This window comes from Diabrotica undecimpunctata, chromosome 2 (genome assembly GCF_040954645.1).
Source record: "Diabrotica undecimpunctata isolate CICGRU chromosome 2, icDiaUnde3, whole genome shotgun sequence".
Classification (NCBI taxonomy): domain Eukaryota; kingdom Metazoa; phylum Arthropoda; class Insecta; order Coleoptera; family Chrysomelidae; genus Diabrotica; species Diabrotica undecimpunctata.
The window spans coordinates 10,013,593-10,026,628 of NC_092804.1; the positions used below are offsets into that span (position 1 = coordinate 10,013,593).

Here is a 13,036-nt window from a genome sequence, read left to right on the forward strand (position 1 = left end):
AACGACAAATGTATGTTATAATTTCACTATTTGAGAGAGTGATTCATCGTTTAAAGGCGCAGAAATTGCGGAAAAAGTCTGAAAATCCAGTGACGTACACTCACTTTTATTTAAACGTTAATTATAATTTATTTTTCAAATATTAATGTTCGAAATAGGCCACAATATATTTATTTACAAGTTTTTACTGACGTTTAGATCTCTATATCCAAAGACCGTTTTCAAAGATATAAATTATAGTTATATTTATTTTATTTGTTTATTATTATATATTTTTATAATCTTATATTGCTTATTTTCTTTTTTTTTCTATCTTTGAAAACGGAATGGAGATCGAAACGTCAGTGTATTAAACATGTAAATAGATATATTGTGGCTTATTTCCAACCTTCTCCCTAAAAATACAGAATGCCACAAACAAGAAGCTATAGAAAAATGAATATATCTGTCATTTGTATGTTTGAAAACGGTCTCTTTATAGAGATCGAAACGTCCGTAAATTAAACATTTGAATAAATATATTGTGGCTTATTCCCAACATTATTTCTAAAAATACAGAACGACAAGCGAAAAGCCATAGAAAATAAATATTACTATCATTTTTATAATTGAAAACGGTCTCTGGATATAGAGATCGAAACGTCAATAAATAAACATATGAATAAATATTTTGTGGCTCATTCCCTACATTCCCCTAAAAATGCAGAATGCCACAAACAAAAAGCTATAAAAAACAAGTAATTTTGCAGAAAGTTTACTGATACCAATCGGCTGTCGCGGAAGTTACGCTAAAACGTCTTTTGACGTGACCCGTCCTTAAAGAGTTACACAATGAAATTTTTTTAAAACAAATTTTAAGACAGTTTCCACACCACCCCAGAGGTATGTCTTGTGGCGCGTTACTTTTTTTAAATGGGTGTTCGCCAAGAGCCATATTGTCTTATTAAATAAAATGAACGAAACACTTAAACAGTATAAAACAAAACAATATAAAATCCTATAAAACAAAATAAAATTCTATAAAAACAAAATAAAAATAATGTTTGATGTAACAAAACATTGTACTATTCTATTTAAACACAAACACTATACACACTTACTATGTTTTTCTCGTTTTTTTTTTGTTTTTGGTTTTTTTATGCTGATGTTCTTATTAAACTATTAGAAAATATTATTCGCTGTCTAAATCTGAAGATGCAGTGCTACTATCGCTGTCATTATCTTCACCATCTGGTGTAATTATAATTGGCTCTAGTAAAACTTCGATATGAGTGTCAAGTTCCCACATACGATGTTCTTCTTTAATTATGTGGCCTATACATTTAGCCCATTTCTCTGGAGTTACATGGAGGATTGCTTGAATCAAAAGTTTCTTAATTTCGTTTGATTTGAACGTTTTGTTATTGTCTCCTTTCACTTGCGCCCAGATAAGTTCAATGGGATTAAGTTCGCAATAATAAGGTGGTAGACGCAGAACTTTGACACCATAATCTTTTGCAGTTTCATCTACAGCATATTTAAGATATTCACTTTTCCTTAACCGTGCAATGTCAAGTAGCTAAATTTTGAGCATTGATTCTTCATATACAATCCCCTTTTCTGTAAGCCATTCTTGAATCCTCCCTTTCAATTTCTTTCATAATCATCTATTTTTTTCGACTCAAATTGAAGAAAACCATCATCAAGAAACCTTCGTATGACCTTCGTTAATCCAGATTTCATCCAAATAACATATTTTGCGTCCAGTGCTGCGAATTTTGCGTATTACTTCTAAATATTTTCTTGTCCACACAATAATTTTACTTTTTTCTAATAGCATACTTTTTCTGTTGAGTTTTACATATCGAAAGTTCATTTCGCGCATGGTCCTGATTAAGACTCTACGAGATATCTTGGGTAAGGAGTCATCATTTTCGAGCTCTTGAGAAATATTTTTCGGTGTTGGAATTTCACTCCGAAAATAAAATGAATAAATTTTTCGACGTATAATATTCCTTGTCTCGTCATCCAAAACAATGCTTTTCCTACCTCTAGTTTTACCTTTTTTTTGCTTTTTACTTTCCGATGTATTTTTAAGTACACGATAAATACAGCTAACGGATACTTTTGTTAAACTGCTACAAATGTCGACCGCTTGGCTAACATTTAATGCCATTTTTCTGCCGACAATTCCTTCATAAACGTTTCGTATCATTACCTTCTCTTCGGACGTTAACATTTTACGACTCTTTTGCGGCTTTTCATTTTTGGAATCAACATTAGAATTTTGCTGTCTTCTCTTGGAACAACTCGGTTTTTCGTTCAACTCCAATAAAACTCAAACCAAATAATCACAGAATATAACTAAAAATTTACTATAAAACGACAAACTATAACACGCGTATTATCAATAACACGTTTTATCAATAACACAAACTTATCGCATAAAATACCCTACCCTCAGAAACGCCAATGTAAATAACCTATTGTTGATGGGCACTCTCTCGACAAAAACTAGTTTTACTGCTTTCTGTGGGTCGGAATTGAAACGGAGTTCCGTCGCTAATTCCAAAGTATTTTATAAATTTAAATATGTAACGAAACGGAACATATAAAGAAAAATTATTTAATTACAATATTGTGCTTAATTTTTACTATTGAAAAAATCATGTTTTTTGGTATTTTTATGATGGTAATAATCGCTGTGTGGAAGAATACAGGTTTTATATGAACATAATTACTACTTGTGAACAAGAATTGGCTACACTGTACGACAACTCCTGGTCAGTTTTTCTATAGAGAAGCACAAATAAAAATACTACTTATATATTGTGTAATTTCTTATGAGAAAACGCAAATTGCAATTGAGAAAACTGGTAGATTTACATTTAAATTTGAGGATATTCAGCGCTTAAACGATGAGTCACTCTCCCAAATAGTGAAATTCTACTATACCTGAGATAATTTAACAGAAATGTTTATTAAGAACTGAAGAAACTCAGAAACAACGCTTGAAGCGACCGGCGATGTTGAATGTTAGTTACGCGCGTGAAATCAATTTTAAATAAAATTTGTATCAACTTGACAGTGAAAATTCGATACCTTTTGATCACAGTGTCCTATCGACAAAAATCAAGATGCGTTTTAAAGGCGAATAGTGCAGCTTTCGTATCCAATTTTTGTATTCTGCCGCAATTAAAGTCAGTTTTTAGAAGGGTGTTAAATAAATCAATGTTGCGCAATTTTTGCCATTTTTTATGATTCTCATGAGATATGAATGTTTTATATTTTGAGAACGCAAATCGAAACGTCAAATAAACTTAATTTTAAAGTAAAATTGTGGCTTATTCCCAACAAAAATGGTAAATTATAATATTACTATTAAACTTCTTGATTAAGTTATGTTATAATAAATGTTACAATGGGATAATTTGCGGGAGTTGGCTGTATACTATATTAGTTAAAAAGCTCAAATATTGAAGTAAACAACGTAGTTGAACCTAGTTTTACTGAAGATGGACTTACTAGTCTGAAAACGTTCTAAACTTTATTATAATCCTAAATTGGATTTTTTGATTGAATATATCACTTACAACACAAGTTTCTTACTTCAATGTTCTAGTTTTTTTTTTTATAATAAATGCTTTTTTTTTCAGAGGTCATCAAGACTCAATCGATAGGTCGAGCTCCCTTGAGAGACATGAAGTATGTTGATATTTACAGGGAAAAACCGATCAGAGTTATTGTTAAGGTTTTAGTACCTGTTCGGGAATACCCTAAGGTAAAGACATTTTAGTTTTTATTTCACTAATAAATATATTTTTATATATGTTATTGAAAAAGTATGGAAACAGGGTAATTTCTCCGAAACCGATGAATATATATTCTTGAAATTCTAGAATCATGAATGAGATGATATTCTGGCATTTTCTAGAGAATATTTCAAATTTATATGACGTCAGTGTTGAGGGTATCGCCGCCATCTTGATTTTTTTTAAATAGCAACCTAGGTCGAGTGATATATCGTATAAAAGCTTATTTTTCCCCCCTTTTCAGCAATTGTTGAACAATTTATATTAAAAAAAAAAAGCATTTTTTCTAAAAGGAGCTCAAAGTGTTGGCTGTCTGTTTCTTGGCAATAATACAATCTATGTTGGAAGTTTTGAATGGAATCATTGATCATTTCTGGAGAAACTGCCTACATGTCAAGATGTATGCGATCCTTAAAATCATTTAAATTAATTGTTCTGTTTAGATAGACCTGATCTTGATAGCCCCATAAAAAAATAAAGCAGATTTAAGTTTGAAGATCTTGTCTGCCATTTAATTGCACCTCTTCGAACAATCCATTTCTGGGGGTATACAGGATAGGTAAAAGTTTATGGTCGGTATGGACCTTACGTGAGATGAAGTGAGAAACACCTGTTTAAAAAGAGAGGTATATTAGGTCCGGCCTTTATATCGCCGAACATGCATGAGTGGATATAATAAAAAAGGGGAAGTTCAACGTTGCCAAACTTATTGGTTTTATTTGACCTGTTGTCTTTTTAGCATTTGAACAATGTTCTAAGATAATCAAATTTGGGCGAAATGGATTTAAATGGCAGCTAACTGTTTTTTATTGGGAATATGCCACAATTTTACTTTACAATAAGTGTAATATAACATTTTGATTTCCACTTCGGAAATCGTTTTATATAAATAAAATTTATGAATGTTTCGTATTTTAAGTACGATTTCCGAATTAAAAATCTAAACATCAAAATAAGCTTATTTTAAAGTCACATTGTGCCGTATTCCCATTAAAAATAATAAACTGCACAATAAAAAAGCTTCATACAAAATTATTTGGCAACGTCTCGTCTCCCGATCTCTCGATTCGTCAAAGCACCGAATCAAAGTAAGGATAGAGGTAACGAGTAGAGGTGGGTCGTTAAAGTTTTTATAGTAAAGCGATTTTCGTAAACAAGTTACTATGATTGTTTAACAGTAGTTTCAAGTAAGAGAGTACCTACATAAACAAACATAGTGGCTATTATTGTTTATACACAATATTTATTGAAGTAAAAGAAACTAATGAAGGATATATTTATTTTAACTTGAAAAATAAACTAAACAATACAACCCGATATTAGTAATTCTACTACGACGGATACTATGGATGTAAGGTTACCGTTTGCTAAAATTTTATTGCAAGATTCTTGCAGGCAGCTTACCATAACAATCACTGAACTACCCTTAAAGTATTTTTGGCCACTCATTGTACTTGTTATTTCTTTAAAAGCCGTAAAATTTAAGAAAGTTGAGAACAAATAATCCAGTCTTTATTATTTAGATTTGGTCTAAGTCTAAATCTGTTTTTTGCCGAATTATCGAAAAAAAGACTTTTTATTTAATCTATTTGTACACGACAGCATTTAAGTGCGTCCTGCAGCAATAAATTTAACGTATGAGCAAAACAATTTAAATGTTTTCATTCCAAAACATCTTTAATAGCTTTGACCATATTTGAGGCATTATAAGTTACTGCAAAATTTACTTTTCGTTTTAGACCCCACTGATTAATAATTTCACTAATTTCAAAAGCGATGTTTTCTGAATTATGGTTTCCAGAAAAATGGCAGCAGCCTAATAAAACCGTTTTAAATTCTAAATTTTCGTTTAAATATTGTCCTGTTATTGCGATGTAACTCTCAGTTACTCCATATGTCCAGAGGTCAGTAGTAATAGATTTTTTCTACTTCTTTAATATCTTGTGATCTAATAATTTGCTCAGTTTTGATATAACATTCCTGAAGTAATGAACCTGACGTAATGAACAAGTTTTTCTTGTTGGCGGTTTATATCCAGGAATCCACCCTGCAAACTTTTTAAACGCTCGTTCTTCAACTATGGAAAACGGATGAAACGAGTCTTTGCATAGGTTTAGTAAATCCATATCTATTTGTTTCTTTTGTTCTAAACTAATATTTTTATTAATGGAAGTATCCATCACCTTTTGACGCTTGGGTGGCGGTGGCAGTATGTCAGTACTTGTAGTAGAAGTAGTCGAAACTGACAGAAATGTGTCAGGAGAAGTTTCAATCATTGCAATATTCAGAAAGCGGACCATAAAAGCTGCATCTTCTACAAATGTGCATTTTTTGAAAATAAAACTATTATTATTATACTCAGTCAATAATTTTGACTAAGAAAAATAATTCTTAATTGAATATTTACAATAAATAAATCCTTTGACGAACTATCAATAAAGATTTGAAATCGAAAATGCAGATCAATCGTAAATCGAAACTCATTCATTAATCAGAATACCTAGTTATAAAAAACAAAAGAAAGAGTTAAGAAGCTGGTTAATTCTATAAAAAAAGAAAAAGAAGATTGTACTAGTGAAAATCAACCAGTACAAGAAAAAGAAACTGTTAAAGATGACTTAAGTCCATGGTGCATTTCTGATGAATTAATTGGACATGACTCATCTAAACATACACCTGTATGGAGAGATATAAAAGAAGTCGACATGTATTTGTCTGATGATATTACCCACAACAAATTTTGAACGGAGATTGGAAATGTCCATTACAGTGGTGGAAAAACCATCGCCATTTATATCCTAACTTAACCACTATATTCATAAAATATTGTAGTATTGTAACAAAATCTATTTAAAATTGCACAATTTTCCAAATTCTTTTTCACATTTAATTTATAGAAATTCTAAAACTTTATTTTTCTGTAAGTTTAATTTTTATTTTTAGTTTAATTTTGTTGGAAAACTTTTGGGACCAAAAGGAAATTCAATGAAACGGCTCCAGGAAGAAACCATGTGTAAAATGGCCGTTTTAGGAAGAGGATCAATGAGAGATAGAGCTAGAGAGGATGAGTTACGAAATTCTCTTGATCCCAAATACAGGTAAATCATTTATAATTTTCTTAGATTAATTTCACCTTTTCAATTATAATTCGTGACGAATAATAAACTCAATGGTATCCCTGTTACTACAAATACTGATTTGTCCGTCACTAGTTATAGTCTACTAGATCAATCGCTTTAACACAGGTATATTTTACTTAAATTTAATTTTTTTTAGCCATTTGATGGACGATCTTCATGTAGAAATCTCAGCTCTTGGTCCTCCAGCCGAGGCTCATGCAAGGGTAGCTTTTGCTCTGGCAGAGGTCAGAAAATATCTGATACCGGATAGCAACGATATTATTCGACAAGAGCAATTGCGAGAGTTGGAATTATTTTCTGATAGAGAAATGATTCCCGAGCCAAGAAGACCTCCTCCACCTCCTCACGTAAGACGTAAGTGTTAGCCAAAATCTTGTGTTAAAAGTCCTGATAATTTGTGGAACATTTCTTGTTCACAGCATCTAATCCGTTATCTCGAGGACCACCTCCACCTCATGTAATGCGTACAGCAACCAGACTTCCAGTTCACACGCCGCGAGTGATGCCCGCCAAAACTAAAATCATGTCTATACTAGATAGAGCTCGTGTAGCTATGGAGGAAAGTTATGGATATGAAGATGATTATGGAGCTACGTCACCTCCTCGTTATACTAACATGTATTCTCCAAAAGTTAGTGATTACACGTCCGGGTACTATGAAGATTATGAAACTGACTACTATCAAGGCAATGGTTCTCCAAATTATGGTGAGTACTTTGTATTTCATTATAATATTATTTTGTAAGGGTTAGAGGTGGTATTGAGGAAGTAGCTCCTAATATCTTTTAAATTATTGCTAATTAGTATTAGTTTAGATTTCCAGACATTTTCACAATAAAATTAAAATACAAGATATAATATAAACCATAATATAAGATCATATAATAATATTTACATTTTTGGGAGTGTTCCTGTGGTTAATTCTAATTAAGTGTTATTTTTTAAATCTTTTTACATACTTAATAGTTAATAGTTTAAAACTGCGTGCCAGATAATAACAGATCCGCCCTATAGAAAATTTACCTTCTCAAGCCGCAATTGTCACATACTAACCCCTGCTCGAACCCTTTCAGCTGTTGCTAAGCAACATGCTCGCAATGATCCATAACTTAAATTTTTACCTGAAATCAAACTATTATGAAATCAAATCAGAATATGAAGATATAAGAAAACGATATATACAGTGGTAACTCGATACACGAGCGCCCTAATACACGAGTGTTTTGAGATACGAGCCGCGGAGCGAGCGATATTTTGCTTTGAGATGAAAGCAAGATTTGAGATACGAGGAATCGGTTTTTGTTTCAAATTCATACCTCTTATTTGACTACTTCTAATTTGCTTTGTAAATAAAAAGACTATTACTTGGACCGACAAATTAAATGGTCATTGAAAGTTAAATCCGACAAAAATTCAGATTCTTATACTAACAATATTGCACTCTCGATGTCGGTGTAATTTACAATAAATTTTTACTTTAGACCTCAGTGTGCTTTGCTTGTTTTCTTAATTTTCGAAGTATTGTTGATAAGTTGGGTTCGCGTTTTGTGCTTTTTGTACATTACAATATTACATTTATTTTTATAACCATGGGTTCGAAGAAAAAGATGATGTCTATTGAATTAAAACGTGAAATCATTGAAAAACATGAGCAAGGTGTACGAGTAACTGACTTATGTACGGGCGTACCACATCAATGATATTTACTGTACTTAAACGGAAGGAGGTGATAAATGGTATAATGCCTGCTAAGGGCGTTACAATAATTTCTAAGCTCCGGACTTCTCTCCATGAAAAGATGAAGAAACTACTAATGATGTGAGTGATAGAGAAGCAGCTTCAAGGAGGAACCTTAACACAAAGCATTATATGTGAGAAGGCACGAGCGATTTACGAAGATTTGCTGAAGCAGATCCCACACACTTCCACAAATGATAAATTGGAAGACTCGTTTAAAGCCTGGTTTGACAACATTAGAAAAAGGACCGGTATTCACTCCGTCATCAGGCATGGTGAGGCAGTAAGTTCGGTTGTGAAAGCAGCTGAGGTTTACATCAAAACGTTTTCCGAACTGATAGAAGCCAAAGGATACATCTCCAAGCAAGCAACTGTGACGAGACAGGGCTTTTCTGGAAAAAGGTGCCGAATAGGACTTACATAATGGCAGAGAAGAAGACGATGCCAGGTCACAAACCTATGAAAGATAGATTAATTTTACTACTTTGCGCCAATGCGAGTGGCGACTGTAAAATCAAACCTCTTCTAGTGTACCATTGAGAAAATCCCAGAGCCTTTAAATCACATATGATTTTAAGAGAAAAACTGCCAGTTATGTGGAGGGCAAATCCAAAGGCGTGGGTCACCAGGAAATTCTTTATGGGGTGGGTAAACCTGATGTTTGCCCCTTCTGTTAAAAAATATCTACAGTAAAACAACTTACCCAAGCGCATATCTTTCAGATTATATCCGTTAGACCCCCAGAATTATACTTTTTTGGAATCAGCTCATTTTTATCGATCTAAAAATGACCTAAAATACAGGGTGTTACATTTAAAAAAAGAGCCGATGACGTCATCACTAATGTGTATCACATTGTATAATGAAATTTTATTGTAAAATTAGTCATTAGACACAATTAGAAAATTAGAACATTAGATTTAAAAATCGACGTATGTAAACATGTATAAGATTTTCAGCTGTTTTTTTTTCTTTACTGGTCTAAGATCTGGACCTTTCATATAACACAACTTGGTGAATTTTGCGTCGTGACTTGGGCATGCACCTGTAAAAAATTCAACCGAGGGGTTGAAAGTAAACGATCAAAAACAGCGACGTGAGTTCTCTAAATGGGCTCTGAATCGATTGGAAATTGATCCTAACTTTCATCGAAGTATCGTCTTTAGCGATGGGGCCTATTTTGGGATTAACGGGTAGTCAACAAATAGACTTCGTAGATAACAAAATAGATAAGATCGTAGAGCGTGTGATGCATCTCGAAAAAATTAATATTTGGTGTGGGATTTTGGACTGGCGACGTTATTTTCCCTATTTCTTCAATTGGCTTGAATTTGGCCTGAATTGGATGACGTAAATACCATATCATCTAATTGTGATGTGGCGTCGTCTTGGTGAAACACCGTCTGCTGAAACGACTATGTGATTTCACTAAGACGGCGCTACGTGCCATATTGAACATTCTGTACGAGCGGCTTGAGAATATGGTCATCTCACGTGTAGGTGATGTGAACTTCTTGTGGAGTTCTCTTAAGTCACAGGTCTATGGGAATTATGGCGTTGGGCTACCATTATACTAGCCCAACTGGGTTTTAATTTGATATTTTCCGAAAATCAGGGCGTATTGTACTTTAACTTTATTACACAAGTCAACGCGCTTACAATTGCTCCAGGTCACGGATCGTGACTTACATTAAGAAAGGCGGCAACAGTACTGTACTTGAATTGCAGTATGAACTACGTATTCTGTTTTTACATTTCTTCGCTTTTAAATATGGGGCTTGCAAGACCGGTACTAGTAAATATTTAATTATTTACAATAACAATTTGTTTATTAATTATGTTAATAGTATCACGTTCATCATTGACCTAAATTTAACTCAAACTCATGTAAAACAATCCAATCTGAATTTATTAATATTTTGTATTTCCTTACATTACACATAAGAATAGAGAATATATCACAAACCACATCGGCCCTCGGAGCTCATATAATGCATGCCATTTGTAAAATTCAGCCTGTGAAGCCTCGGTGAACATTAGACATAACATCGGTTTGTTTCATTTAAATTTAAAGATAGGAATCTCTTAATTAAAGAGATTATATTTGGGGACCTTGTAAAGAAGTTCTTGAAATGTTTTTTATTAAAATGTTCTGGCCATATTGTCCTATATGTAAATTTACAGCAAAATCCTAAAACTTATCTTTAAAATCTAGCAATTTGTGACTAAATTTAAAAACTCGGTTTTATTAAAATTGAAATTGTCAAATTGTACCTTTTTAAAGTGTATCTATGGTATATTCAGTTTAAGACCGTTAAACTTGTAAGTACACATATGATTTAAAATATATTAGAGCTATTTCTCTATATGGGGTTGAAGAGTAGTTGTACTTAAATGGAAATATATGAATGAAGCGTTTAGAAAATTATATAAAATAAAAAATTAATACTAAACGTGATTCTTACCCATTAAAATTAACGAATCCTGATATTTGATGCAAATAAAATTATCGGTATTAAAAAAAGCAAATTTAAAAGTGTGTTATAATATTACAATATATTTTATCAAAAATATCAGTCTATTTTGCTTACGAAGAAATATATCAAGAGTAGAAAGTCTTGTTTTTGGTTTACTGTAAAACAAGCTAATGCAGTAAATGTAAATATCTAAAATAAAGTAGCAGTTTGGAAATAGTGATGGTCAGAGTGAGTTTTCAAAAATGACAACTATCGAGCTATAGTTTTTTCTTGCATTATTCTGCATGACTACCGAGTCTGTATTTATAGAAAAAAATCATCTGTTTGTTTGGAATGTACTGCACGGAACACGTGCAGTAATATGATATCTGGGATATCTTGTAAAATGCATTTTCAAAATCAATGTAACCAACATACATATCCACATTAAGATCCATGTATCTTTGAACTCTCACATTAAAAGCAAATAAGGCCTTTCCTAGTGCCTTTCTGAACCCAAACTGACTATCATCTATTCCTTTGTCCAGTTTTTTACTTATAGTAGAGGATCCGATCCGCTTCTTGAAAAATAAATCTACCATTGATCACATATCATCCATCGGACAAATAGAAGAAACGACGGAGTACGACATAGACTGTCATTACATCTTCGTAGACTTTAAGGCAGCGTATGATACTATTGACAGGCCCCAATTATATTCGGCGATGATCGAATTAGGAATACCAAAAGGATTGGTAGAATTAATTAAAATGACAATGATGAAAGTCGAATGTAAAGTGCGCGTACAAGGGGATGTTTCAAAACCATTTAAAACCAACAGACGACTGCGCCAGGGAGATGCGCTATCATGCACGCTGTTCAACCTAGAGTTAGAAAAAGTTATGAGAGATTCGGGAATAAACTTAAAAGGTACGATATATACCCGTAGTATACAAATTATGGCATACGCTGATGATATCGTCATAATTGGAAGAACCCAAAATGAAGCAGTGGAGGCTTTCACACGTATCAAAAATGCCGCAGAAAACATCGGACTTCTGATTAACATCCAGAAAACTAAATATATGCCGGCCATATCAGGAATTCAACAAAATAACTTAGAGGTGCAACACGAAACGATAGAAATGGTAGAAGAATTCTGCTACTTAGGATCACTGGTAGACTACAAAAATAACACATCCAACGAGATAAAAAAAAGAATATGCGTGGCTAACCGCTGTTATTTTGGCCTGGGCCCTCAACTAAGGGCGAGAAGTATGTCAATAGCAACAAAGTGCAAACTTTATAAAAACAATAATATGCCCAGTGCTCACATACGGATCGGAAACATGGGCAATGACGACTCGAGATGAAGAGTTACTGCGAGTCTTTGAAAGAAAAGTATTGAGGACCATATATGGCGGAGTAAATGAACAGGGTCTGTGGAGAAGGCGATATAACTTTGAACTCTATAGACTTTTTGGTGATGCAGATATTGTGAAGACCATCAAAATAAACCGCCTAAGGTGGGTGGGCCACGTTATGCGGATGGATGAGAGTGATCCCACTAAAATAACTATGCTAAACAGGCCGGTCGGAAGAAGAAGAAGAGGCCGACCTAAACTCAGATATCTGGACGATGTACAGGAAGATCTGAGGGAGATTGGAGTGAGGGGCTGGAGAAGACAGACACTCGAAGGGAAGGATGGAAGAATGTTTTGAAGCAGGCCAAGGCTCACGAAGGGCTGTAGCGCCAACTGATGATGAGAGGATCCGATATAACAAAGACCTTCACATTCCCAGACATTCACAGACCATTCTCCGTCATTCATTGTTTCTTTTTGTATATGGTTGGTGTCAAAATTTCTTTTTGACTTTTATCTATTTCTGTCTTTATTAATAACTATTTTG

General features: G+C 33.3%; 1 protein-coding gene across 2 annotated transcripts in view; it reads left to right on the forward strand.

Moving 5' to 3' along the window:
- The window catches only part of LOC140434170 (uncharacterized), a 32,692-nt gene that overhangs the window by 7,007 nt on the left and 12,649 nt on the right, over nucleotides 1-13,036 (forward strand). For both annotated transcript variants that reach the window (XM_072522237.1, XM_072522236.1), the window contains exons 2-5: nucleotides 3,636-3,760; nucleotides 6,735-6,889; nucleotides 7,068-7,285; nucleotides 7,351-7,638. In XM_072522237.1, the coding sequence (XP_072378338.1) occupies nucleotides 3,636-3,760; nucleotides 6,735-6,889; nucleotides 7,068-7,285; nucleotides 7,351-7,638 (786 nt within the window). The remainder of the gene's footprint in view (nucleotides 1-3,635; nucleotides 3,761-6,734; nucleotides 6,890-7,067; nucleotides 7,286-7,350; nucleotides 7,639-13,036) is intronic.